Genomic DNA, 25,777 nt, shown 5'->3' with positions numbered 1-25,777 from the left:
TTCAAGATGCGCGTGTGTCTAAAGACAACAGCTTAGAGTCAAGGCCTCTTATCTGCGAGTGAGGGGTTTGTAAATACAGTTAGCGATTCTTTCGTTTGAAAAATTATAAAAATTTACTGATAACAGTGTTATCATGTAAATAGGTCTTGCTAAGCACATTTTTAGCCAATTTGTATAAGTACACGTTGAGTCTTGGTACTTTCGCAATTCTCAGTTCCTCAGTAGATATAAATTTATAATTCGTTCTTGACCTTCTGAAGTTTATTGCCATACGAAGGCATTTATTCTCAAAAACCTTCAGCCTTTTAATTAAGTATTTTGGCAAGGTATGCCAAACCGCCACAGCATAGGTGAGAACCGGTCTAAGTATAGTCACATAGATTTTAACCTTCACATCTTGTGAAATGCCATTATTCGCTTTCATGTCGACTCAATAGCGCAGTGTGTAAGTCGTTAGCCTCACACCGAATTATTGTGTTGGAAGTTCGTGAGTTCGAAATCGCTGACACATTAATAAAAAAATTATTAATGCTATGTGATATACGAATCCAACGAGCGAATACATCAGACACCAATCGCCATCTATCAGCAAATGGTTGGAACAAAAGCTCTTCGGTCAGCAGTCAGCAAGCGATCTAGTAAGGTGCTTGGCTACGTCGTAGAAGACATTCTCAAAAAAAGAAGTTCTTGGGTGTGGGGAATTATCATGAGAAAAAAGCTCTTCAATCAGCAATCAGCAAGCGATATAGTAAGGTGCTTATGCTTAGCTATGTCGTTGAAGAAAAATGTTCTCAAGGTCTGGGTTGCTGAAAAACAGATGTCGCAGTGAACGATGCTACCATCAATGAGATCCAATCAATGGCATGGAAAAACTCGCACACGTTCGGCTGGTTGTCTCCTACAGAGAGACAGTTGGTAAAATTGTCATCAATAGTGATAAATTAACATATAAGGTAAGATTGTACTATAGCATACCAATAAAGGTGTCAAAACATGGTTTCATGATTCCATGTTTAAAAAAAAAATTATTCGCTTTCATGATAGGATACAGTTTATGCAGCCTAGTGTTTACCTTGAGTAACATTCTATTCACATGTTCGTTATGCTTGAACATAATAACCCAGAAAACGGACGCTCTTCTTGAATGGGATTTTTGTGCCATTCATTAAAATAGCACACGAGTTTTCACTGACAATACGCGAACGGTTTGATCTCTGAATGAAGAGTGCTTCCGATTTTTGCACATTCACTTTAATTTTCCAGGTTTGGTAATATCTATGCAACTTATCGAGGTGGCTTTGAACATTTGATCTTGCTCTACTATGCGACAATCGAGTTGAGAAAATGCTCGTATCGTCTGCAAAGACTGTTAGAGTTGTGTTCATATGCGTCGGGAGGTCTATCATAAATATAATAAAGAGCAAAGGACCTAATATAGATCCTTGTGGAACCCCATCATTCACAGATACTGAGTCAGACAGCTGGTCTCCCAACTTAACTCTAAAGCTCCGTTCTTTGAGATAGGAAAACACAATTCTGATGAGATAATTTGGGAAGTTCATCTTCATCAATTTATATATGAGTCCCTCAATCCACATCGTGTCGAAAGCCTTCTCTGTGTCCAGGAATGCTGCTATTGTCACTTTGAGATCGTTAAAACCAATGATTGCTTCTTCGAATAACCTTATGAGAGCATGTACGGTGGAGTGCTTGCTCCTAAAGCCGAATTGGCTGTTGGGTAATAGATCATTTTCATCACAGTATTCTAGCATTCTAACATAGAGAACTTTTTCTAGGATTTTACTCAGGCCATTTAAGAGACTGATGGGTCTAAAATTCTTTGCCTCATTTGCCGGTTTACCCGGCTTCGGAATCGGTACAACTGGGGTAGTATCCCAAACTCAGAATACAATTAAACAACTTAGCCAGAAGTACATGTGCTGAAACAGGAAGTTTCTTCAGAACAACGTTCGGAATAGCATCAGGTCCACTAGACTTTTTGTTTTTAATACCTTTAAGGATACGGCTGATTTCATCAGCGTCTGTCAATCGAGGTTCAAATAAATTTTGCGCGGCCAACTGAGAGAACGAATTCACCTCAGACAACACAACTACATCAAAATCAGGATCACCCATTTCTCTATTCTGTCGGTGAATGTCGCCATATATTTTAGCAATGGCGTTAGCTTTATCGAATGGATTACTAATTAGAGAGCCATCACTTGCCTTCAGTTCGGGCACCGTCTTTCTATTATCACCCAAAAGTTTATTGATATTTTTGAACATTTTACTGTCTGGTCTGATTTGCCTCAGCTTATTCGTAAGCATATGGGAGTCCCTCGCATCAATACTAGCCCTTATGTACTTGTTCAAACGATCAATTTCAATTTTCAACCCGGCATCATTAAGTTTTCGCCGAAAATATGCCCTCCTCAATCTCTTCTTCTCTGCAATGCAGTCCCTCAAATGTCGTGAGAAATGGTTCATTCCAGTAAAACACTTCTTAGGTATAGACTCATCCATTGCAATTCCATTCACTTCAGTCAAATGCTCAACGCAACAATCAATGTCATTGGAATCAATCAATGTACCCAATTTTAGTCCATCGTCAACTACTTCCCTGAATCTAGCCCAATCTGCTTTATTGTACATAAATTGTTTAACGGGGGCCTCGTATGATACGTCATCATCAATGTTCAAAATGTATTGAACGGGGCAATGGTCAGGGTTGAGCTCAGTAATATTACTACTAGTCGCTCTAACACCTTTAGCCAAAGCCAAATCTATTGTGCTAGGATTTGATTTACTCCTATAGCAGGTGTATGCATTCGGATGAACCAGTTCAGCGACATTGTCATCAACAAGAAATCTGTACAAGACATTACCGTTACTATTATTATCAGAGTTATGCCAGTAGCAGTGTTTAGCATTGAAGTCGCCCCCCATAAAGACATTTGAGTGTAGGCTCATGAACTTCAGAAGGTCCTTCTTCGAGAGTTTTTTGGGACAGTAAAACGAATTTATAATCAAAGACTTAGAATTACTGAGAGTAATCTTTACACAAGTTGCTTCGGAAGTTTCCAGCAAGGGAGTATTTACCACTTCGTGCTTGAAACGTTCCTCAATCAGAATTGCAGTTCCTCCGCCAGAATCGGACAAACGATCATTTCTATAAATTTTGTAATTTGGGAACTGCACAAAATTGCTACTGTTGAGTTTAGTCTCGCTCAGCAACAAAAGATGAGGTTTCTGATCTGATAAAATTTGACTAATTTCCTCCCGTTTTACTTTACTTTTAGCAGAGTTTACATTCCAAGCTATTATCTTCAAAGCGCCATGCAACATTATTACGTGAATTGAGTCAAGAAATCTATAATCATCATTTTTTTATGCGTTAGATCATTTACCTTTTTGTATTCGGATACGAAGGTCTGAATTTTATGTAATAAATCAATTAGAGAACAATCAAAGAGATTTTTGACTTCTTCTTCTTTTTTTTCAGCCTGTTTCTATCCACTGCTGGATGTAGGCCTCTCCAACTTCTTTCCATTTCGTACGATCCATTGCCATTTGCTGCCAGTTTGTACCTGCAATATTCTTAATTCCGTTTGTCCATCTCTCTGGTGGTCTACCTATAGCTCGTCTTTTATATGGTCGCCAGTTCATGATCTTTTTGGTCCAACGTTCGTCTGTCCTTCTTGCAATATGTCCCGCCCAGCTCCATTTCAGAGATGCTATTCTTTCCATTGATTCGTCATTCTGTCTCTGAGTGTTATTGCAAGCATACTCCGTTCCATGGCTCTTTGTGTCACTCTCAATTTATCTTCGGATGCTTTCGTTAAAGTTAACGTTTCCGCTCCATAAGTGAGCACTGGAAGGACCTCGGGAAGGACACAAGTGTCGAAAACTTTGCGTTTCAGACTATTATTCATTTTGCTTTTGAAAATTAGTCTGAGTTTTCCGAACGCTGCCCATGCAAGACCAATCCTACGTCTTATTTCTGCAGTTTGGTTGTCCAGACCTAATTTCAGTTTATGTCCTAGATATACATAGCTGTCGACTCGTTCAATGACAGTGTCACCAATTTTGATCTCTCTATCTTCCCCGATGTTGGTCATGACTTTTGTTTTCGATAAGTTCATCTTGAGGCCAACTTTGCTTGCCTCTTCACTTAACTGTTGTAGCATAAGCTGAGCCTGACCTAGATTCGCTGCTAGCGGTACAATGTCATCAGCGAAGCGGAGATTACTCAGGTACTCTCCATTTATCTTTATTCCCATTTTACTCCAGTTTAACTTCTTAAAAATACTCTTCAGAATCGCCGTGAATAATTTCGGTGAAATAGTGTCACCCTGCCTTACACCTCGGTCGATTCTGAATTTCTCCGTGCTCTTATGAAGTTTTATACATGAAGTAGCATTTTTGTACACATATCGAATTGTGTTGGAGTACCTTGAGTCTACTCTACATTCGTCTAATGCGTCCAATATCGACCATGTTTCCACTGAATCGAAAGCTTTTTCGAAGTCTATGAATAGCAAGACTATGTCGATGTTGTATTCACGACACTTCTCAATAAGCGTTCTCATCACCTGCAAATGGTCGTTTGTGCTGAAACCAGATCTGAAAGCAGCTTGTTCAACAGGTTGGTAGAAGTCGAACTTGTTAGTGTTCCTCTTCGTAATGATTTTCATAAACAACTTGTAGAGTGTTGACAATAGGCTGATGGGTCGGTAATTTTCCAGCTTTGTTATGTCTCCTTTTTTATGCAGCAATGTAATTACCGCATTTTCCCAGGCTTCTGGTACTTCTTCCCATTGGAGACATCGATTAAACAAAGCCGTGATTGCCTTTAATAATGAGTCTCCACCTAGTTTAATGGCTTCCACTGGAACACCATCTTCTCCGGGAGACTTTTTGTTTTTCATCTCGGCTACTGCAGCTTTGACTTCATCAACAGTTATGTCGGGCATATCCTCCGATCCCACGTTTCTTATTATTGGTCTATCTTCGGTTTCTTCCGTTGGACTCTGTCTTGCTGAAGAAAACAAATTCTCATAAAATTCTGTTGCAACGTTTAATATCGCATTTCGATCCGTTTGGATCGTTCCTGTTTTGTCTCGTAGTTTGAAGATTTCTTTTTTGGCGTTTGTCATTTTTCTCCGTAGGACTTTCATATTGCAGTTAGCTTCAATTATGTTTTGAGCCAATTGGACAATATATTTTCTTTCATCTGATCTCCTTGCTTTGTTGATACTTTTAGACAGGTTCCGGTATTCCACCGAATCTCGCCCTCCGTTTTTTACCAACTCTGCTCTGCTTGCGATCAGGTCTAATGTTTCTCTGCTGAGTTTTGATTCTTTCCCTTGGACGGATTTGCATTTGGATTTCATGAAACCCATTATTGTATCGACGATTTTGGTATTCAATTCGTCCAATGTTTCACATTGATTGTTGACGTTATCTAATTCGGCAGTCATTTTCGCAGCAAATTCTTCATTTTGTGTGTAAAGCCTTTGTACGTCAATCCTTTCACTTTTTTGAACTAGTTGTGATCTTTGAAATCTGGTATTTAACGTGACTCTTGCACGAACCATTCGGTGATCACTACCGGTTGAAAAATTGTTTAGGACCGTAACGTTCTTAACGGTTGACTTACAGCCAGTTATGATGTAATCGATCTCATCTTTCGTTACACCATCTGCACTAGCCCAAGTCCATTTCCGTTGAGGCTTTCCGGCAAAAAATGAATTCATTGCGTACAAATTGTGTTGCTGTAGGAGGTTGAGTAAAGTATTTCCACGCTCATTTCTTTGGTCGTTGCTAAAACTACCAATAGAAACTTCTGAGTCTTCTTCTCGTTTTCCCAGCTTCGCATTGAAATCACCGATTAGATATTGGTAATGTGATGGGTTTTCGTCCAGAGCTTTCTCGACATCTTCATAGAATCTTTCTACTTCTTCGTCATCATGGGTGGACGTGGGTGCGTAAACCTGAATTAATTTGACACTGTGTCTGTTATTTATCTTCAGGCTTACGTATATCACTCGATCGGATATGCTTTTCGTGTGAGTTATGCGATCCGACCACCGCTTGTTTATGAACAATCCGACACCGTGCATCAGCATCTGACTGTCACTTCCTCGGTAGAAGAATGTATGCCCTGATTGTAATTTCAGGCATTCCTCTCCAGGTTTTCTCACTTCGCTCACTCCCACCACATCCCATTTTATCTTTTCTAGTTCTTCTTCCATTTCTTGCATTTTTTGTCTTGACGACAATGTTCTGGCATTATATGTGGCAATGTATAGTTCGTTGTGGCTTCGTTTGAAGGTTTTTAGCATTAAAACACCACGCTTGCTACTGCGGGTTGGTGAGTATGAAAGCTTTAGTTTGCTCGCCCCCGGTAATCCCCGAGCTCTGACCCGCACATTTCTGCACGTTCCGGGACCACAGTGCCTATCAAAGTGCACAGTGCCCGACGGGGTAGTGTTTGACTTCACCACTCAAAAAATTAAAATTATCATCTTTTTCTTTGGTTGTAGTATTCATTCTTAGGGCTTTAGGGCTTGACTGTAAGATACGCCACTGTTTAGCATTGACTTTTTACTAGATAAATTAGCATTATTAGTAATATTCGTATTTGATTTATTTATACCTGTTTTTCCTTGTGGTTTTTTCAAGTTTTCAACATATTTGGTATATACCGGACATTTTTTGAAGTTGGCCGAATGGTTGCCATCGCAGTTGACACATTTGGCGGGTTGGTCTTTTAGGTCTTTTGGCATCATCAGGGACTTCGTTATCATCATCATCGTCTATATCACGAAGCGTAGCATTTTTTGTGTTCGATTCACTATGAGTTTTTTGATCCGAATTTTCCCCTGACTCAGCATTCTTGTCAGGTGGTTCAACTTGTTTCGATGTTGACATTGTAGATATTTATTATTCACATAAACTGTGTCACATGAAATTGTAAGCACTTTATATTTTTGTTGCTGAATAGGCACAATTTAATTCAAATAATTTAATTTAATTTGCTCGGCAGCTAATTTTAAATACGTCCGTATGGTTTGAAGAACTGAATTAGGGTTAGAGAGGATGTTTTATTCTAAGATTGAAGAAGTAAAGGTGATGTGCGAACGTTTGAAGTTGATGGATGTCCATCCGGCTTTGTGCGTTTTTAGGAAGTCTTTAGGAAGCTGTAGGTTTAACTATTTGTTGTGTACTTCTAAGGCATTTTCTCTGAGTGCTTGTTTGAAGAATGTAGATGAAGTTTTTCGTTCGACGCTTGATGCGATTGCTAATGTTAGGCTGTTAGATTTTTCTTGGGATCAGGCTACCCTGCCGTTAGCTCACGGTGGATTAGGTATTCGGAAAGTTGAGGAATTGGCGCTTCCTGCGTATCTATCGTCTGTATATTCGACGTCCAGTCTGTCTGATGAGATTTTGAGTAGGTTTAATATTAAGGTGGTCGATGATAGTATTTTGGGATTAGTAAGTTCGATTCCTAGTGAATTTGTTCCAGGTAGTGATGATGAGAGGAAGGTACAGAGGAATTGGGACTCTCCGTTGGTCAATAGCAAGTTTAGTGGGATGTTTGAATCTGGTGAATCTGTTGATCGTGCGAGACTGCTTGCTGCGTCATCTACTAAAGAATCTTCAAAGTGGCTGCAAGTTGTCCCGTCGAGTCAGCTAGGTTTGTTATTAGATAACAATGCTGCGAGAATTGCTGTTGGTCTGCGTTTAGGATCCCAATTATGCGAGGAATATAGGTGTGTCTGTGGTGAGTTAGTTAAAAAGGACGGTTTGCATGGATTATCATGCAAGCTTAAGACAGGGATAACGCCGCGATATGATTCTGTAAACAGAGAGTTTTCTCATGCTTTTTCTGCTGCAGATTTTCCAACTTTGTTACAGCCACCAGGAATTTCTAGAGATGACGGTAAAAGACCTGATGGTATGACTCTAATTCCGTGGAGTCATGGTAAATCTCTTTTATGGGATATGACAGTGCGTGATACGTTGGCTCCTTCATACATTGGTGAAACTTCTAAAAAGCACGCTCAGTTGCAGAGAAAGCGGAGAGATTAAAGCATAATCATTATAGAAAACTTAAAAAAAATTATTTATTCACCCCGCTTGCTTTTGAATCTTTAGGTTGCATGGGCCCGGAAACAAAGAAATTTGTCACGAAATTAGGATCTTTGATGAAAAAAGCATCAGGGGAAAAGCGTTCAACAGATTACTTATTGCAAAGAATTTCAATTGCTATTCAAAGAGGAAATGCAGCATGTATTCTTGGAACGTTGGGAAGGAATATAGTGAACGATTTTTATTTATTGTAATTTCTGTTTTTTGAAAAGATCGATTTTTTACTGGCTGTGCAATTTGAGCGGTCTTTTTTTCGCTTATCTTTAAAAAAAAATGCATAGTTCAATATGACTACAGTTTCCTAATGTTAGTATCTTTTCGATGCCTTCGAGGTATATAAAAGCGATTCTCTGTTTAAATTTTATATTTTTCGTTACGACTTAGCTACATTTTTTCTTTAGTGTTGCAATATTGGACAAAAAGACGAAAAATATATAATTTAAATCGTTTTTATATACTTCGAAGACATCGAAAAGATACTAACATTAGGAAACTGTAGTCATATTAAACTCTGATTGGTCCTACAATGCTGTAACGGCTACTCCGAAATTTTGGAGCGCTGCTCACATATATTGATGAATCCCATCCTAATTATCACATTTAGTGGCACATTAAGTACTTGTAACTAGTTGACAGTATTCTTGATCACTTTCAATGATCAGATGACCTACCAAAATGTATATAATAAGTCATTTAGCCCACAACAGTTATTAAAAGTGCTGGAAACGGCAAAATAATGGACTTCAGATGACGTTTTCGCAATTTTTTCGAAAAGCGCCCGCTGCGCCAACCTACCCCTCGAACAAAGTTGTTTGTTATGACCCAAAAAAGAGAAATAAGAAGAAAAATTTTTGTTTAAATTTGGTTCAGGCACACCGTGCAAAGTGTTTGCCTATGTTCATAGATGACGAATCCGCAATAAAATTTTGTCTGTACGTCCGTCAATAACGTCGATATCTTAAGTAAATCCGATTAAAAAAAAAAGATTCTGAAATAGTCAGGCTAAGTTCGAAGATGGGCATATTCGGGTCGGCCCTTCATGTGGCCGCCTAAGTGTTTTAAGGCCTTCTAAGGATATCTACGGCAAAATAAACGATGGAAATGTAAATGAAACGGCAAAAGATAGGTATTGTCGATACCGATCCAGGAAAAAAAGTTTATTAAAATTGTGTGAGTGGACCATGAGCTAGGGCCCTAGAAGTGAAAGACTACTCGGCCCTATGTGAATTTTACATATAACTCGAGTAAATTTAATCAATTTTTCCTAAATTTTGTTTCATTTCGAAAGTAATTGAACACCGAATCGAATGTTGTTGAACTTTAAATTTGGGTCCTTGGACTAATCTATTTTGGATATAACTCGAGTATTAAATGAAGTTTAGTCGGAAGTGTTCAGTCATTAGTATGTATTACCAAATATTTCGACTACGTTTCGTAGTCATTACCAGTGGCAATCGCCTGGAATCAACAAAAAATATATAGTTTACAAATGTTGTCCCAAACTTACATAGACTACTTCAACATACCCTACGGGTTACAATTTTAGGTCAATTTGAAATGGATATTACATTTGAAAGGAACGTCGTACCCGCAGGGCCTAAAGTAACATATAAGCTCGTGGGAAAAATCCACCGCAGTCAAATTCCAATCCCCCCTGTTTTTATAAATCCCAAAAATCCCCCCGACTCAGGAACCTCGAGATTATTATTTATTTTTTTAAATTAAAAATAGCTGTCCTAGTAGGACATGCACGGAGGCCACCATCGGGCCCATTGTGCGTACTATTGTTTTTTGCAGCACTATGTTGTTTCGACGAATCTTCCTGTACTACTGATGTAGTTCAGGATGTCGTTTGGTTGCAAAGATTTAATTAGATGAACTTATACAATTCTGCTTGTTAGCATTGCCAGAATACAACCTACAATACCTCTCTCAATCTTGTGTTTTTCACAGGCCATCCCTATAGCTGTTTATGCACCAGAGATATCGATAAACCCACCTACAGCATATTCATTCAGCGCTAATGAGAGTTCAATGTTTTCCACTATGTTGTGTAAAGCATTCTCCGTTGATTTCCCGCTTTGGTAGGCATGTTGCTTACAATGTAGTTTCGTTGTTTTTAATGGTACGTCTCTTATGTATCTGTCAATAAATTTTTCTAAAGTTTTCAGTATAAACGACGTTAGGCTTATTGGCCTATAGTTTTCTGCCAGTGAGTAATTAGTTTTTCCAGGTTTTTGACTAAAGATTACCTCAGTATCTCGCCATGCAATCGGAATGTATTTGAGACTAAATGAAGCCTTAAAAAGAAGGCAAAGTATTTTGGTTATCTTGTTGGGCGCTTCTTGTAGCAAAGCTGGGAAGATATTGTCTAGGCCAGGTGGTTTGAATGGCAAAAACGAGTTCAGCGCCTACTCAACTTTGTCCTCAGCGACTAAGCTATCAATCAGATCTGTGTTCACCACGCTATCTACGTGCAATAAGGATTGCTGCATTGTGCTTTTATCAAACTGGACGCAGTTTAGGAAATGGACTTCTAGTAAGTGTTTGTATGTTTCATTTTGATCTTTTGTGTATTCTCCTGAGGGCAACAATAGTGAACCAACTGATTGGGCCGGATCCTCAGATAATATCTCATGAACACTATTGATGGAATTGCAATGATCCTTCCAGCCAATGCGTTCTCTTAATCTTAGGTTACTGTTGTACCTCCTTAGAATTGTAACGCATACTGGAGCTACGCTGTGTGTTTAATTTAAGTTTTTTTTGGAAATAAATGAAATGAAATTAGGTTCTTACTATATATACGTAATGCAGCATAATATGGTTCCCAGATTTTAGTTTTCTTACATTTATTGAATGTTTGTCTTACTACTTTTCTTTGTTTGCGATCTTCTGATGTGTAATATGGGACTGATTTCCCTGCTTTATGTTTTCTAATCGGGCACGCTTCTTCATACGCTCCTGTTATGATCTTCTGTAGATTAGCAGCCAGTATATCTACATCATGTGTAGTCGTGAGATGGCCATTGTTAGGATTATTATTTAGTTTATAATCCGAAATTATTTTAGTGTAGAGCTCCCACTTAGTAGCGCTCGGGTTTCTGAACATCAAGGGAGGTATGGGGTCGAGGCTTAATTTAAAGCTTATACATCTGTGGTCCGAGGTTAGAATTTCGTTATTGACCTGCCAGTCATAGATATACGAAGATATATCTTTAGAGCTTACCGTAATGTCAAATACCTCTTTGCGCTGCTTATTTATGAACGTTGGTCTATTGCCAATTAGATTGTCCCCCTAGCATTAGTGTCTGAGCTACCCCATGCTACATGGTGTGAATTGGTATCCATACCCGATATAAGTGATAAGTTATTCTTCTTACAGTATTCTATGACCGACATAAACTCTGATGTCGGTGATGTGCTTGGCGGTATCATACGGAAATAACTCGAGCAGACTACTATGTGTCTGTCACTCCCGTTTTTCTTTAAAGTAATAATTGATATGGAGTACATAAGTGATATAGCGGGTGCGTTTTAGGTTTTTGGAGATGCATAAGATAGCTCTAGGTTTACCTGTACTGCCAGCCTGAATGCTGACGCTAGTTTTCCTATTTAATCCTAATATCCTATTAGACCTTGACACTGGTTCCTGTATTATTATATTAATATTATAAATGAAGATCTGCTAGAAATTAGAGTATTTAGTTCAGAGATTGGAGCGTTTGTGTAGGTTGATCTGGAATATGTTCAGATCACCGTCCATTACTGTCACTGATTGTGCGTAGTAGCACAAAACAGTGTTGCATAAAACCATATTTTCTCAGGAATTTTGAGGAAAGATAAGCCCATGAGCTATACTTCCATACGAGTACTGCATTACGATTGATTCCTACATTGAAAGTCGGCAAGTGGAATTCTGAAGAGTAATTTATTTGTAATACTGAAACCGTATAGGTGATCTGGATGTTACATGATGGATGTCGCCGCTGAGTTACTTATTGATGCAATATCCTTGTCTGACGACACTGTAATCGACTTTAATGGATCGATGACTTCCTCGTCTTTTTCAATCGGTACCGGTGCTGGGTAATTTTCTTCGTTATCCGATTCCAAAAATCTGTCGTCTTCAGTTAGCGTTACCTCTAGCTCATCCGACATGCCCAGCCGATTCTCGCCCTTATGTGCTGAAGGACTGTGTCAGGGCTTAATTAGACTTCCATTCTGATTGATTACGTAATTCCTTTTCCTTACCTTGATAGCAAATGCTTCTAGACGAATATTCCTGCAAAACCAGCTACGAACGCCCTGCTTGATTTTATAATTTCCAATTCTGAGGTCAATATCGCTTTCAGGAATATATCCGTATCTTGATGTACTGTGATTTGCTGTCGTTAAGTCCTGTGGCCAGTTGATGTGTGGTCTGAAAGAAACAGTTCCTGAATATTGTAGCTGCGGCATTAAATTGTGTTTCAAGGTTAGACTACACTTGATACGATAGTTAACGATGTTCAGAATTCTAGGTCTTTTCATTGCTAAAGTACTCAACTCCTTTTCAACTATAATCATTTCATCACCTCGGATGATACCTAGATTGCACGTTCTTAGCGATAAGCGCGAACAAATGGTAACCCTCAATTTTGAGCCACGCGGTTGCGGGCACGACACAGTTTGACAGTTATGCAACACTCAGACGCTTTGTTCATAAGAGCACTATGTTTGCTTGTCACGTTTATTACTCCATGATATTTACCTTAGTTTTTGTAGCCACTTGGATAATTTTATCCTGAACCTTTAGCCAGCACCTAGCAAGAACTTTCCCGATGAGTTGAAGAATAGGAGAACTCGTATGACTGTACGCTGAATTTGTTAACCCGCCAAGATTCCGAATATAAATGAAGATAGATATTACTGTGAGCATGTGTATCTTTGTGTACGAGCACTTTGACTGTTTTGGGTATACTCTTCTTTGTTTTCCTGTAATATCGACAGATCCAACACAGGCAACTACTATTAGCGTACCCTTCAGTGGGAGCATACACGTACAGACAAAGTATTTCGTAATTCTTGTGTGTAGTGTGACGTAGCCTTTAAAGAGATAGTTCTGTGTGCAATATAGCCATTTGGCTCTATGTAATAACGAGAGTATGCGTGAGACACACTCTACCTCAGATATATGCACCGCTACTACCTCGATCGGCGGCGGTAGCGTAACAACGTTTCCGTTGGCGGCGCACACGTCTAGTCAGATCTAGAATTATTTTATTGAAAATCAGCACGACATATGAGATGTTGTCAGAACCTTACCACTTCCTGATATCAATGGACTCTGGTGCATCGACTATCCTAGCCTCGTCAACATACATGGAACCAATGTCTACTAAAGTTTAAGGGTACACAAAGTGGCACGCGCAAAGCTACTTCGTTTGTTTTTTTTGTGTGGAAAAGAGCTATCGTCACGGCCTCCGTTACCGCCATGAGCTACTTCGTTTGCGTTTAAATTAAAACCAAATTTTTTTGCTCAAACATTTTTATATTCCATTGTGTTGTGTGCCCCACTTAAAATTTTTTACCGTTTACCATGGTTCTATCTGCCTCTTTTCTAATGAATCGACCATTACTAAATCCCCAACGAAGTCATCATAATACCACAATACACAACATTTCAATCCATCTTCGCAAGTGCCTTTGTCTGTTACATTTTCGATGACTTTATCACCTTTGCGTGTCTTGCGTGGATCGGCTGTGGGACAACTTGGTCGACATTCATGCGGATGATATTTGGAATCTAATTGATCACACGGTGGCTTCTCGGCGTCTGTTAGTCGTGTAAGAAATCAATTTTGAATAAATATCAATATCAACTTGGTATAGTTCATCTTTGTTATTTGTGTTCTTCGAAGGAATAATTACAAAATCGTTTTCTCAAAGTGATAGAAATCATCGAGGGGGAAACAACGCGAGCAAATTTCGTCCCATCTACTTCCATTGGCGTCTGTTGGTGCTATTGCCAGCAATAGCAAATACTACCTGACCCAGTATTTTCCTGCGTAGTTCTCTCCTAGACACCATGTCATCAATAGACACCCATAGATGCCAAAAGTTACTAGACGCCAATATAAGGAAATGTTACACCAATACTTAAATATTAATAGTGCGCCGATACATGCTCATGTGCCCGTCTATATTTGTGATTATTACCATGAATTGCCCGTACAATTTCCTTCTGTTGGTAAGTATTGGTGTACTATTGGTGTCTAATGGCGTCTATTGGTACCAGCAAATAGCACCAGTGCCTGTATTTGGTCGCGTAGTTTCTTCTCAGAAATAATGAGTTAAAATGTAGAAAAAAAACCTAGAAAATAGCTGAAATTGCCGAAATATTCACAAAAAAAATGTGAGTGTGTAATGCTGTTTTAGAACGTGACAGTCAGTGGCACCAACATTACATGAACAACATATGATGGCCTACGAAATTTCGTTTGGTTACGTTGCTGTCAAATGCTGAATCTTTCACCTTTCAACGCATTCAAAATTTTTGTCAATTGATCGTGCGTGACACTTTTTTGAAATTGGGTTAAAAAGTGAGAAAAGACCAGATCTGATCACTTGCACAAAGTTTTTATCAAAGAAATACTCACGGGTAAACACCAACAGCCAAAGTGAAACGGCAACTAGCAATTGAAACTTCAATGTCAGCATTTTTTTGCTCAAAATACAGATTGTTTTGAACATCAGTCCATTTCGAATTATTTATATATGCACGATGGGCGGAAGTCTCTTCCATAAATGGAATTATAGCTTTAGCTTATCGTTTCCTCAATTTTACGATGCAAATTTAAAAATTATGGCTGGCGCAAGTTATGGCACTGTGAATTCCTAAATTGCGTTCGGAAACGAATGAACATTAAACGTTTTTTAATTTTAGTTTTTGACTCAAAATGGAATTGTATAGGTACCCGAAATTCATATTCGGAGCCAATGAAATCCATTTTCGCAATGCATTACACAGATTCAAAATAAACGTAAAGAACTAACATCCGATTCCGAGCAGAAAAAAAGAGCCATGAGAACAATCGGAGCGTTTGTTGTGACTGAGCCCCGTACGAACCCCATTATAAGCATAATTGAGTCCGTAAACGTAGTAAAATTAAAATTCTTATCTAATGTGAAGATTTTCGAATTTGCGCACGGCGCTGCATATACGAAGTTCCATTCAAATTAACACAAATTTCAAATTGACCTAAAATATTAATTAAAAACTGTCAATGGTTAAAAGGCAGTCAAAAAGTGGGAGTTATATGCAAAATACACTTACGGCCTCAATCCAAGGACCCAAATTTAAAACTTTCTTTTGACACCATGCTATTCAAATATCTATCAAATGAAACAAAAACTAGTAAAGTCGAATGACATTTACTCGATTTATGAGCAAAAAACACTTGGGGCCGAGCATCCCTAGGCCCTAACTCATGATCCACTCGGTTTTCCTAAACGTTTTTTCCTCGTATGGTATCGTCAATCCATAGGTACGTTTGACGTTTTATTTAAATTTGCATCGTTTGTTTTGCTGTTGATATACTCAAAAGACCTTCAAACATTTCCTTTCTTTCGGTGGAATTTGAATTGGACTCCCTGGTAAGGGGAAACTTATTGTGGTTGTCCATAGATGCTAAATCAGCGAAAAAAAGTAGATGCTATTGGCAGGCCATTTCAACTGCAAATCGTCTTTGTAAAAGGAAAAATGCTATTGGCAGGCGCCTGCCAATAGCCTGTGTAAAAAAGAGAAAATGCTATTGGCAGGCGCCTGCCAATAGCCTCCGTAAAAGGGAAAACACTATTCGCAGGCAAGTTCGCCTGCCAATAGCATTTTGTATAAGGGAGCATCTTTAGTAATAATTTGGCTATTGGCAGGCGCCTGCGAATAGTCACTACGAAAAAAAATATCCGTCTGTCCGTCTCTCCGTTCTCTAACTTGAGTAAAACGTATTAGATTTTGAAAATTCTTTTTTTTTTGTTTTGAAATGTCAAAAGACAGGCTAAGTTCGAAGATGAGTGATTTCGGATCGACCTCTCCGAAGCTGGGGCGCAATAAGTGGCTAAGTGTTTTTCGAAGCTATCTCCATACATATAAACGCTAGACTTGCCAGTGATACGTCAAATGAAAGGATTGACAATACCGATCGACGTTTATGAAAATTGGATAACCGACACGTGAGTTAGAGCCCTTGATGTGAACCAGGTACAGGGCGCGAAGCAGTGTTTGCTTGTTAGCCAAATTTGAAAATATTTCGTCTACTTTCGCTTTGTTAGATAGGTATTGACCGTATTAATCAGGGAAAAAATTGATTGTTTCGAAATTCGGTTCACTGGAGCGTGAGCTAGGTCTCTTAGAGTGAGCTCATATCCGGCTACTCGGCCGTACAGTGAACGTGGAGTAGTTTGTCAATATATCGAATAAATTTTGAGCGAATTTCATGATTTTTTTCTGTTTGAAAGGTATTAACGAATATAAAGCGTCAGTACTATTGCCGATCTCCTAACAAAATGGCTTCCGGCGGCCATATTGGATTTTATTAAAAGTGATATAAAGTGTGAAAAATTGTATTTAGAGAGTTTCTATTAATTGAGAAGTAATTAATTGTATGTGTGGAATGTTTCAGGCATTCCATATGTGGACATCTACATATATCTATATACAGCTATATTGAGCTATATCTAGGCATATAGAGCTCTTTTCAGCTATATAATGGCATATTCATCTGTGAAATGTTTATTTATCGTGACATTTAGGTAAATATAGCGGTATATATTTGTTTAAATAGGAATTTATGAAAGAGTTCGTACGGGGCTGTTTATATTGCCTCCGGCAAATTCTTTGTACATGATAACAAGGAAAAAAATGGATAGGTACGGGTCGACGTTAGCTATGTTTTTTAACGGATTAGATGTACTAAAGATATCTACGTAACGGACAGACACACAGCCTCGGGCCGGATGGACTTTCAAAATAGGAATTTGCAGGGATGGTCTTAAGTTTATCAATGACGTTGCAAAGCGAATTGAAGACGTAACGGGTGAGAGTAGCTCGAAAGAATTCTCACTACAAAGAATAAGTATCGCAGTCCTTGCAGCATCTGTTATGGGAACATTCTCTGATGAAAAAGCGTTGGATGAAATATTTAATTTGTACTTCGCTACTTTTCTTGTCATTTACATCGTTTTAGAATGAATGGTAAATAAATTTCAAAGAGAAATTTTCGATTTTATCGAATCAATATTTACACGAAAATCGAAATGCAAACAGTAAAGGAGTCGTACTTACTAGGCTCAATTACTTAATTTGTTCAGGCGCGGGCGGCCCGGAAAAGGTCCGGCTCGATCCGATCGGGCCGGGCCATTAATTAGTCGGGTCAGTGTGAACCTCGAAAAAACCTCGGCCAGCACATCTCTATTTTACATTTACCCTCTGCTTCGAATGTCATCAATTGGTAACAGGTGAAGCACTGCACTTTGCCGTATAGTAGAAGGCGTTACTAGTAAGTGGGATCGGTTTCGCAATGTAATGCTTTAGTCTCGTTGCATATTCTAATTAGAAAAGGACTTTTAACCACAAGATCACTATTGAATCGATTTGATGTTAAACAGCTTCAAGCATACGAACGCTGATACGCATTTATAGGACACCCCATTCTTATCCGTTGCAAGAACGGTCTGTTGCATGAATTGTAAATTTAACAACCGAATCATGAATACAAGATTTATGATCTTATTTATAGCCGGAAACGAATCGTATAACTTAGACAGCTTGCTCTTTTAAGTATTTTTTTATTCGTATAAAAGCTGGGTCAGCGCTCATTACACAACAGTCAAAAACGTTCGAATAACTTAGACACAACATTCTTCTTGAGATTCGTTTCTTTATTAAAAATCATCAAACCGGAAATCGCATTATGTCAAAAGCTTTTCTCTATGTCATCGGCGCATATTCAGTAGCCATCTTTCCTAATTTTGTGCAGGTCAGTACGTTCAAATGCAAACTACTTTTAATTAAAATTGATTCGCAAACTAAACTGGTTTTTAGGCTGACTACAAGCAAGATTATGCGGAATATACAAAAAATTTATGCGTCCAGCAACTAGATGTATGCAGAAAACAACTTGCCACTGGGTTTGTTCTACTTGTTCTCAAATACTCAAATAGATGATATTTCATAAGACATTTACAGCCACTACGGCACCGTTTTGAACGCGACTGACGGTGATTTGAATGTACTATGTGATGGAAAACCACGAGATAATAAAGCTACCCAATGCATGCTGGCGTGTCAAATGAAACTTAAGGGATGGGTAAAAACTTTTTTATTGTTTTTTTTTTTTGAAATTCACCGAGGGGAAACAACCAAAGAAAATAAAAAGAGTTAAAACAACAAAAACAACACGTGCAAGTGTAGTGCAGGAAAGAACGAAGAACCCCACTTGCACTTGTACATGTTTTCGTTGGTATGTAGCAGCTTTTTGGTAGCTTGCCCACATGTCTCGCACGTGACCGCATGGCTAGTGATGAATCGATATGAAAATTGTCCTTCATTTCGCTTATGATTCGCTAGACTTGTATATGGAACAGGGTATGACCAGCCTCTTGCGGTTAGTTGTTTCCTTGCCACTGTCGCCATGGCTTGATGAGAATTTGTTTTCCTGTGGAGTGGCTTGCCCGTTGTAATTTACGAACGTTGAACGTTCAATTATTGTAGATGGACGAAAGTGGATTGTTTCAACCGTCCGGTTATATTGAATATATGGAAGGCCTACCGCACAAAACCGATGCAAAATATTGGGAAGCGGTTGAAGCCGCTGCTGCATCATGTAGCGTTTATGCGACATTAAATGAGTAAGTGCTGTTGTTTAAGCTTCGAATTTGCGAGTATCCTTGGTTCTTTTCAAAATGTAGATGCGAAACTGCTTACGTGACTGCAAAATGTCTAGCAGATGAAGGTCATAAATACGGTTATGATGGCTTTGGTGTTCACTACTTAACCTATATCGTTACCGTGTACCTATAGATTTATTGTGAATATCAAGTGGATGCTGAAAATTTTGTAACAAATATTTTCACAAATAAAATCTGTCACACGTATTTTTGCGTTCGACACAAAAAACGAAGAGTTTTTGAAATTGGTCAAAAATAAACTGGATTAAAACCTAAGAATAGCAAACACCTTCTCGTGGCCACACTGAGGTGAACCAGTACGAGATCGTTTCAATATCTTTTTCTTTCTTCACCTGGGCGCCGATTCTCCTGAATTTAAAAATTCGTAACTTCACAGTTGTCACCTTAAAAGTTACGAGTTGTATCGTTGTGTGGAGCACTCTTAGCATTAAGGTGACAACTGTCAAGTTACGAATTCTTAAATTCATGAGAATTGGCGCCTTGTTATGGCCCGTCATTGGGAAATGATAGGACAGTTTCCCGAAAATGTATGGAAAATTTTATCACAAAAATTCACCGAAAAAAATCAAAGAAACTCACCTCTTATGTTTTTTATTGTATTCGGGCATAGTTTCTTTAGGTCGCCAAGGCATATTAGAACACTAAAACACTTTTTACTCGTTGCAAAGACAAAAAGTTTTTTTTGTTTTGTCGCGACAAAACACAGAAAATATTTCGACACAACCGTGACACTCCGCTATTATAAGTACTAGAATGAATGTCTGCTGTGTTCACTTCGGCGGTAAAATATTTTCATTCAAAAAAGTGTCGGACATTATATAAAAATCATCAAACAGGTGACAAAGGGTAGCGTATACATTTAATAATGCTCATCGACCATTTTTTAAAGCTTTACGAGAGCTCAGCGGACATTCTTTCAACGATGGGAGAGCATTTAAAAATTTAGGCTTAATGCAGCTAATCGGACACTCAATTAACAGCGGAGATCTACAACAGCTAAGTGGAGTTTTATTAAATCATAGCGAACACTTATTAGGTATCCGCTGATGCTTATTGAGTGTTCGCTTAGCTTCATTGCCTTGACGTGATAAGGCCTGACGAATTCTTACTGGCGCCTAGCGGAGAATTATTAGAGCTCATTACAGGTTTGTCAAAGCTCAGCGGAAAATTATTAGAGCTCAGCGGAGGTTTGTTAAAGCTCAGCGGAGTATTATTCGACCTCAAATTTTAAATTAAACGACAGTGCAACGTTTGAATTGGCCTTTTCTACATACTTTTTCTTAGGGAAACTATTTTTAAATCAAAATTATTTAACGAATTCACAGGTTTCGCTATACCAAAGCTGGTCTTCCTGTTAAGAACAACACCGACCTGGAACAACATGGAACACCGATCAATTCTGGAGGCATTGCAACTAGGCGGTTTCAGGATACCGCTCTACCAGCTTTTTTGTCATCAGTTAATGCATGTTCCCAACTTGTTAGTATCATGTTACAACAATCTACGCTGCAAGTTGAGGATATTGCGGATTATCAGGATGGGGTGGAGGCTTGGAATAGCTCCTATCCGGGATCCGATCAACCAATCGAGCCATCAAATCAGTGAAATTGGAACAAGGTTTCAGTGGCATGTTTACTCCAGAACAAAACTTTTGCCTCGAACGAAGACAAAGCCAGATTTTTCCATACATTTTCTGAAAGCGACGAATAAAAGTTGAGGCCTAATGACGTTTTTATATTTTTTATCGATGAAGACCGTTATTCTGAGCAAAAAATTGTTCTACGGCATGTCTGTAAAATCTTCCGTTTTTTTATGAAGCAACTATCATGTACCAAATTGTACTGAATTAGGACCCTAAGCTGACTTTATGGAAAAAATCGTTTTCTTCGCAGTCGACTATGGGGACGGATCTAGTTGAAGACTAAGTAAAGTGGGTTCGATCTCTATTTAGGTCCCAGAACTCCGATCTGAAGTCATTTTGTGGGTACATTTTCAAAAGCTTTATCTCCGTTGAGGACAGCCGTGATTTATCCATCAACTTTACATCAATCAAGATCCGTGTGAAATTCATGGATAAATCTTGGAAAATTAGTGTAAATCAAGTAAAAGTTATGGAAAATTAATGGATAAAGACTATTTATCAAATAGTGTAGATAGATACATCTATATTAATGCATTACTTTTCCATACCTTTTACACAATTTTTACATTAATTATCTATAAACTTTCCACCAATAAATCCATTATGATTCGTGACTTTTTGTTCGATTGAAAATTTGTAAGTGATAGAATCACTGAATGAATGCATAATTTGGATGGCTATCGAAGGGTCTTTTTTCTCTGGTTTTCTATGTTTTACTTTTCACCATTCGGCTATTGATATATATAATCGCAGTGTAAACCAATTTTACGTTAAAGTCAGAGTTAAGTTTTGCATTTCAAAAGATCATTTTTTGAAGCTTGTTGCAGAAAACGTTGAAATTGGTAGTTTTGTCAAAGAATGTGGTTATCAAATTCGCTTTGCTCGTTTGATAACAACACATCAAGTGACAAAAACTATCACTTTTCGCAACTAGTTGCATAAATTACTATTTCCTAAATCATAACATAAGTTAGGTTTTGTTTGTTTAGTGTGTCGGAAATGAGCGACGAAGTCGCGATATTTCGACACTAGATAAACAAAGAAGATTTTCGAAGTACACTCTCAAAGAGGTATTTTCCGAAGTCGTTCTCCGGGCAACATTTTAACCAATCAGCTAGCAACAGAAAATATATTAAAGGTAAAAGTTGTTCCATAAATCACTCAGGATAGTCAACAGTTTAACCAATTCAAGGGAGACTGTTATATTCTAATCGGTAGACGATTTCACAAAGTTATTTTGTGTTTTTTAAAAATGCTGAAAAACGGCCTCGGAGGTCCCTCCAGTTGATTCTACGGAGGCCATATTTGTAAAATGGCATCAGAGGTCCTCCCAGCTGACCCACCGGAAGCCGTATTTGAAAAACGGCCTCAAACGTCCTTCTAGCTGACACATCGGAGGTCGTTTTTGAAAAACGGCCTCGGACGTCCAACAGGCTGACCCATCAGAAGCTGTTTTTTGAAAATGGCATCGTAGGTCGTACCGGCTGACCCCTCGTAGGCCATATTTGAAAAACAGCCTCAAAGGTCCTCCCAGCTGACCCATCGGAAGCCATATTTGAAAAACGGCCTCGGAGGTCCTTCCAGCTGACACATTGAATGCCGTTTTTGAAAAACGGCCTCAGATGTTCACTGGCTGACCCATCAGACGCCGTTTTTTGAAAATGGCCTCATAGGTCCCACCGGCTGACCCCTCAGAGGCCAGTGGACACACAAACTCAGCTGGCCCTGGGGACGGGTGCGAACAGAAAAACTGCTGTGTATATAGGAAGTAACTTTTACTTGTTGTTTTGCTTGATGCATCCAAATTGAAACGCTAAGTTTTGTTGCGATTATTTATTTTCCATGCATTCGGTCAAACGACCATCTTCAGGGCTATAAACAATCCAAAGCTAAGCGTTGGTACATAAATTTTTATCTAAATTAAACTTACAATCGATATCACGTAGTTGTTGAACAAAATTTTTTTTTTAAATTTTTTATTTTCTCCTTCGCAGATTGTATCGCGTTTGTTTGTTTTGATTTGTGTTGTTGACATTGACCAGCTGATTAGCAGGGTTATCAGCAACATTATTTGTCGATGTATTTACTGAGCCGTATGATGTTGGAAGTTCGGGGTTTACAATAGGACGTTTCGCGTTATTTTTGATAATGTTGTAAAAAACAGGTGTAATGTGCGCAGCGTCCGATTTGAAGTTAAGTGATCTGTCGCCATGCAGAACAATCTGATTGGCTTCGTGGATCTTCAGCATGGCTTTCTTCCGAACTCTTTTCAGTATTTCTTTTCCATCAAAATCAAATTCATGGTGTGCTGGTCCAGTATCAAAGACATGTTTGACTAGAGCTGTTTTCTTCGAATTTCCGACTTTGTTGTTCATGTATTTGATGTCATTCTGGTGCGTTTTGCTACGATCACAGAGGCACCAGGATGTCTCACCAATGTAGAATTTGGAGCAAATACGACACCGTATCCGGTACACAACACATGATTCTTGATCCACAGTTAGCTTATGTTTTAGTGCCGTGAAAATTCCACCAACTTTAACTGCTGGACGGGGTGCAATTTTCAGATCCGGTGACTTTTCTTTGATCGTTTATGTCATACCAGCGAACAGTTTCGGTTTGTCCACCACGGTCGAGTTTGCATTCGGTGCGTTTGCGTTATCCACAGTGTCGTTTCCGTTTTGTACGACAATGCCAGAATTATTCGGATGAATGCTTTGGTGACCAATAACCGTTTGTTCAATGAACGGATAGCTGATCGTGTGGCTATGGTTGTTGCGAATTGCTCCACCGCTGACTTTGGCTAACAATTGTTGAATTAGCTTGTCCGGAAAATTGTTCTTCTTGAGAATTTTCTCGATGGTGACTTTGTTTTCGCGGTGGAACGACGAATGGCTGATGGTGAGGACTCGTTTGATTAATTATCATATTAATTAATTAATTATCATATTCCTTGGATGTTTCGAATAGTAGTTTAGCAATCTGTTTGACGCAATCGGTTTGTGGAACCACTTTGTTTTCGTTCTGCGGCCACAATTGTAGACAGTCGTGTCCAGGAACTCAATCGACTTGTCATCTTTCTGGATTTCAACGGTGAACTGTACCATCGGATCGAATGAATTCAGTTTGTCTAATAGTGTTTGAATGTCATCACGTCTGATAGATGTTAAATGGTCGTCCACATACATGAACCAGAAATCGTGTTGTATTTTAAGCTCTTCCAGTGACCTGTCCACGATGTATTCCACGACTCTTTCCACTAAGATAGGTTCTAGTGAGGATCCCATGAACATGCCACGCCGTTGTCGGTAGAACTTATTTTCGTACACAAAATAGTTTGCCTCGTTCAAGCACAACTTTAACAACTTGATGAAGTCGTCCTTTTCAATGCAAGTGTGCAGTTCAACTAAATGGAAATCTTTTTCGATCATTTCCAGTGCCAAATCGACTGGAATGTTACCAAAGCAATTAACAACGTCAAAAGATACAATACATTGCCTTCGGTGATAGCCTTTCGTCGCATTCGTTTAACAAATTCCTTTGAGTTCTTGATGGCGTACTTCGATTTGAACGCTTTCCTCAAGATGGTGGCGAGAAAGCGTGCCAGTTTATAACCAGCCGTAGGAAGTATAGTATATAATACTGCAGTACTGCAATATATAAACAGCAAGTGTAATATAACGTGTCAGAACACAAACACACAAACACACAAACTATATATTATATTATATATAGAGTAAATCATACTGCAGTATTGCAACATAAAGGATACTAAAGTATACTAAATTATTGCAATGGTATTGTATTGTCAGCATATCTCGAGCAGCGGACACACAAACTAATTTTTTTACCAGACCCGTTACTCTATCGGACGCGAATAACGCGAATAAATAAAAGAAATGCCATGCACCAAGTGTGTGCCATCGAAAGGCGACTTACCGAGCGACTTACGCAATTCTTTTCAGATGTCTGTTCTAACTCGGCTTTTGATAATAGGTAACGTCAGATTTTTCGATGCTAAATGCCAAAACGGTAACACTAACGCTATTCGCTAAATGTGTAAATGGTGGACTTAAAATAATAAAATTTCAACTTGACGGATTTTGACCAAACATAATGCCAGAGTGTAGCGCATGATCGCAGGACTTCGATCGGACTTATATCTGCTGTGCGATAAGTCTTTTAAATTATGTTTTTTACTGATTGATTTGTCATGATTTGAAAATCTTATCGCAGATACAATTCCGATTGAAAAAATTATTGATTTTTACTAGAGTCCTAAGATCATACGCTACACATTGGCATTGTGTTTGGTCAAAATCTGTCGAATTAAAATTTAATGATTTTTTAGATGACAGTCCACGATTTAAGCATTTAGCGATTAGCGTTAGTGTAACCGTCTTTACATTTTGCGTCGAAAAGTCTGACGTTACCTAATAGCTTCGGTATTTTGCCCGCACATTACATTTTCATAATGCAGGACTTAGACTACTTACAATCCTAAAAGTGTTTTATTCTTTGGGAAATTCTTAGGCATTTTATATTTGTCCCACATTAGGCAAATGAAAACATAATACACCACCAATGGACTCGATTTGTGGAATAAATTACGCACAACGCATTACGCATTACTTTGAGAAAAAAGAATTCGATTTGTGCAAAGTAGAGTCGAACTCTACAATCGAGTAACGCGAGAAAAATTTATAAAAGAAGCACCAAAACTAATTGATCAATTAAAAACAGAATCTGACTTGTATTTAAGGGCATATTTTTTGAATTGGAACTTTAGAGCCTCGGCAATTCTTCGCTTTCAAAATTTTTTCTCCGCCAATAACGGATTTGTTCTACAGTTTTTCCAGCTCTTTCCATCCCCGAAAGTTTTGGCTGTCCCCCCACATAACTTGGCGGTTCGCTGATGGTAAATTTTGAGAATCTGTAAAATCATTTATCAGCGGACGCCTGAGTTTCAATGGTAAGCGAATAAAACTTGCTGGAGACGATGGTTTTCAAAATGCATACCTCTGCCAATTG

At 38.6% G+C, this 25,777-nt stretch overlaps 2 protein-coding genes and 2 long non-coding RNA genes across 4 annotated transcripts; 2 read left to right on the top strand and 2 right to left on the bottom strand.

Moving 5' to 3' along the window:
- The first annotated feature begins 4,332 nt into the window (after positions 1 to 4,332).
- LOC119084743 lies at positions 4,333 to 25,184 on the top strand. The gene is made up of 3 exons (XR_005089130.1): positions 4,333 to 4,344; positions 7,271 to 7,282; positions 24,890 to 25,184. It is a non-coding gene; the product is annotated as an uncharacterized LOC119084743 (long non-coding RNA).
- LOC119084741 lies at positions 13,676 to 14,869 on the bottom strand. Its single transcript, XM_037194813.1, has 2 exons — positions 14,796 to 14,869; positions 13,676 to 13,972 (listed from the first exon to the last, which is right to left on the bottom strand). The coding sequence occupies exons 1-2, from the start codon at positions 14,854 to 14,856 to the stop codon at positions 13,731 to 13,733; spliced, it is 303 nt and encodes a 100-aa protein (XP_037050708.1). The 5' UTR covers positions 14,857 to 14,869; the 3' UTR covers positions 13,676 to 13,730.
- On the top strand, positions 18,033 to 19,312 carry LOC119084740. The gene is made up of 5 exons (XM_037194812.1): positions 18,033 to 18,173; positions 18,239 to 18,324; positions 18,383 to 18,503; positions 18,908 to 19,044; positions 19,105 to 19,312. The coding sequence occupies exons 1-5, from the start codon at positions 18,108 to 18,110 to the stop codon at positions 19,214 to 19,216; spliced, it is 522 nt and encodes a 173-aa protein (XP_037050707.1). The 5' UTR covers positions 18,033 to 18,107; the 3' UTR covers positions 19,217 to 19,312.
- LOC119084744 lies at positions 22,576 to 23,045 on the bottom strand. The gene is made up of 2 exons (XR_005089131.1): positions 22,677 to 23,045; positions 22,576 to 22,618 (listed from the first exon to the last, which is right to left on the bottom strand). It is a non-coding gene; the product is annotated as an uncharacterized LOC119084744 (long non-coding RNA).
- Positions 25,185 to 25,777: the final 593 nt, after the last annotated feature.

The sequence above is a fragment of the Bradysia coprophila genome, unplaced genomic scaffold (genome assembly GCF_014529535.1).
Source record: "Bradysia coprophila strain Holo2 unplaced genomic scaffold, BU_Bcop_v1 contig_93, whole genome shotgun sequence".
Taxonomy (NCBI): Eukaryota; Metazoa; Arthropoda; class Insecta; order Diptera; family Sciaridae; genus Bradysia; species Bradysia coprophila.
This window is presented reverse-complemented; position numbering and strand designations above follow the sequence as displayed.

What these genes read in the sequence shown, in the direction of transcription:
- LOC119084741 (XM_037194813.1), bottom strand. Translation starts at nt 14,856, where the DNA reads ATGCTGACATTGAAGTTTCAATTGCTAGTTGCCGTTTCACTTTGGCTG. An exon ending in TTGGCTGTTGGTGTTTACCC is followed by an intron (nt 13,973 to 14,795) that starts GTGAGTATTTCT and finishes CACGACTAACAG; the next exon opens with ACGCCGAGAAGCCACCGTGT.
- LOC119084740 (XM_037194812.1), top strand. Translation starts at nt 18,108, where the DNA reads ATGTCAAAAGCTTTTCTCTATGTCATCGGCGCATATTCAGTAGCCATC. An exon ending in TCTTTCCTAATTTTGTGCAG is followed by an intron (nt 18,174 to 18,238) that starts GTCAGTACGTTC and finishes ACTGGTTTTTAG; the next exon opens with GCTGACTACAAGCAAGATTA. An exon ending in AAATGAAACTTAAGGGATGG is followed by an intron (nt 18,504 to 18,907) that starts GTAAAAACTTTT and finishes CAATTATTGTAG; the next exon opens with ATGGACGAAAGTGGATTGTT.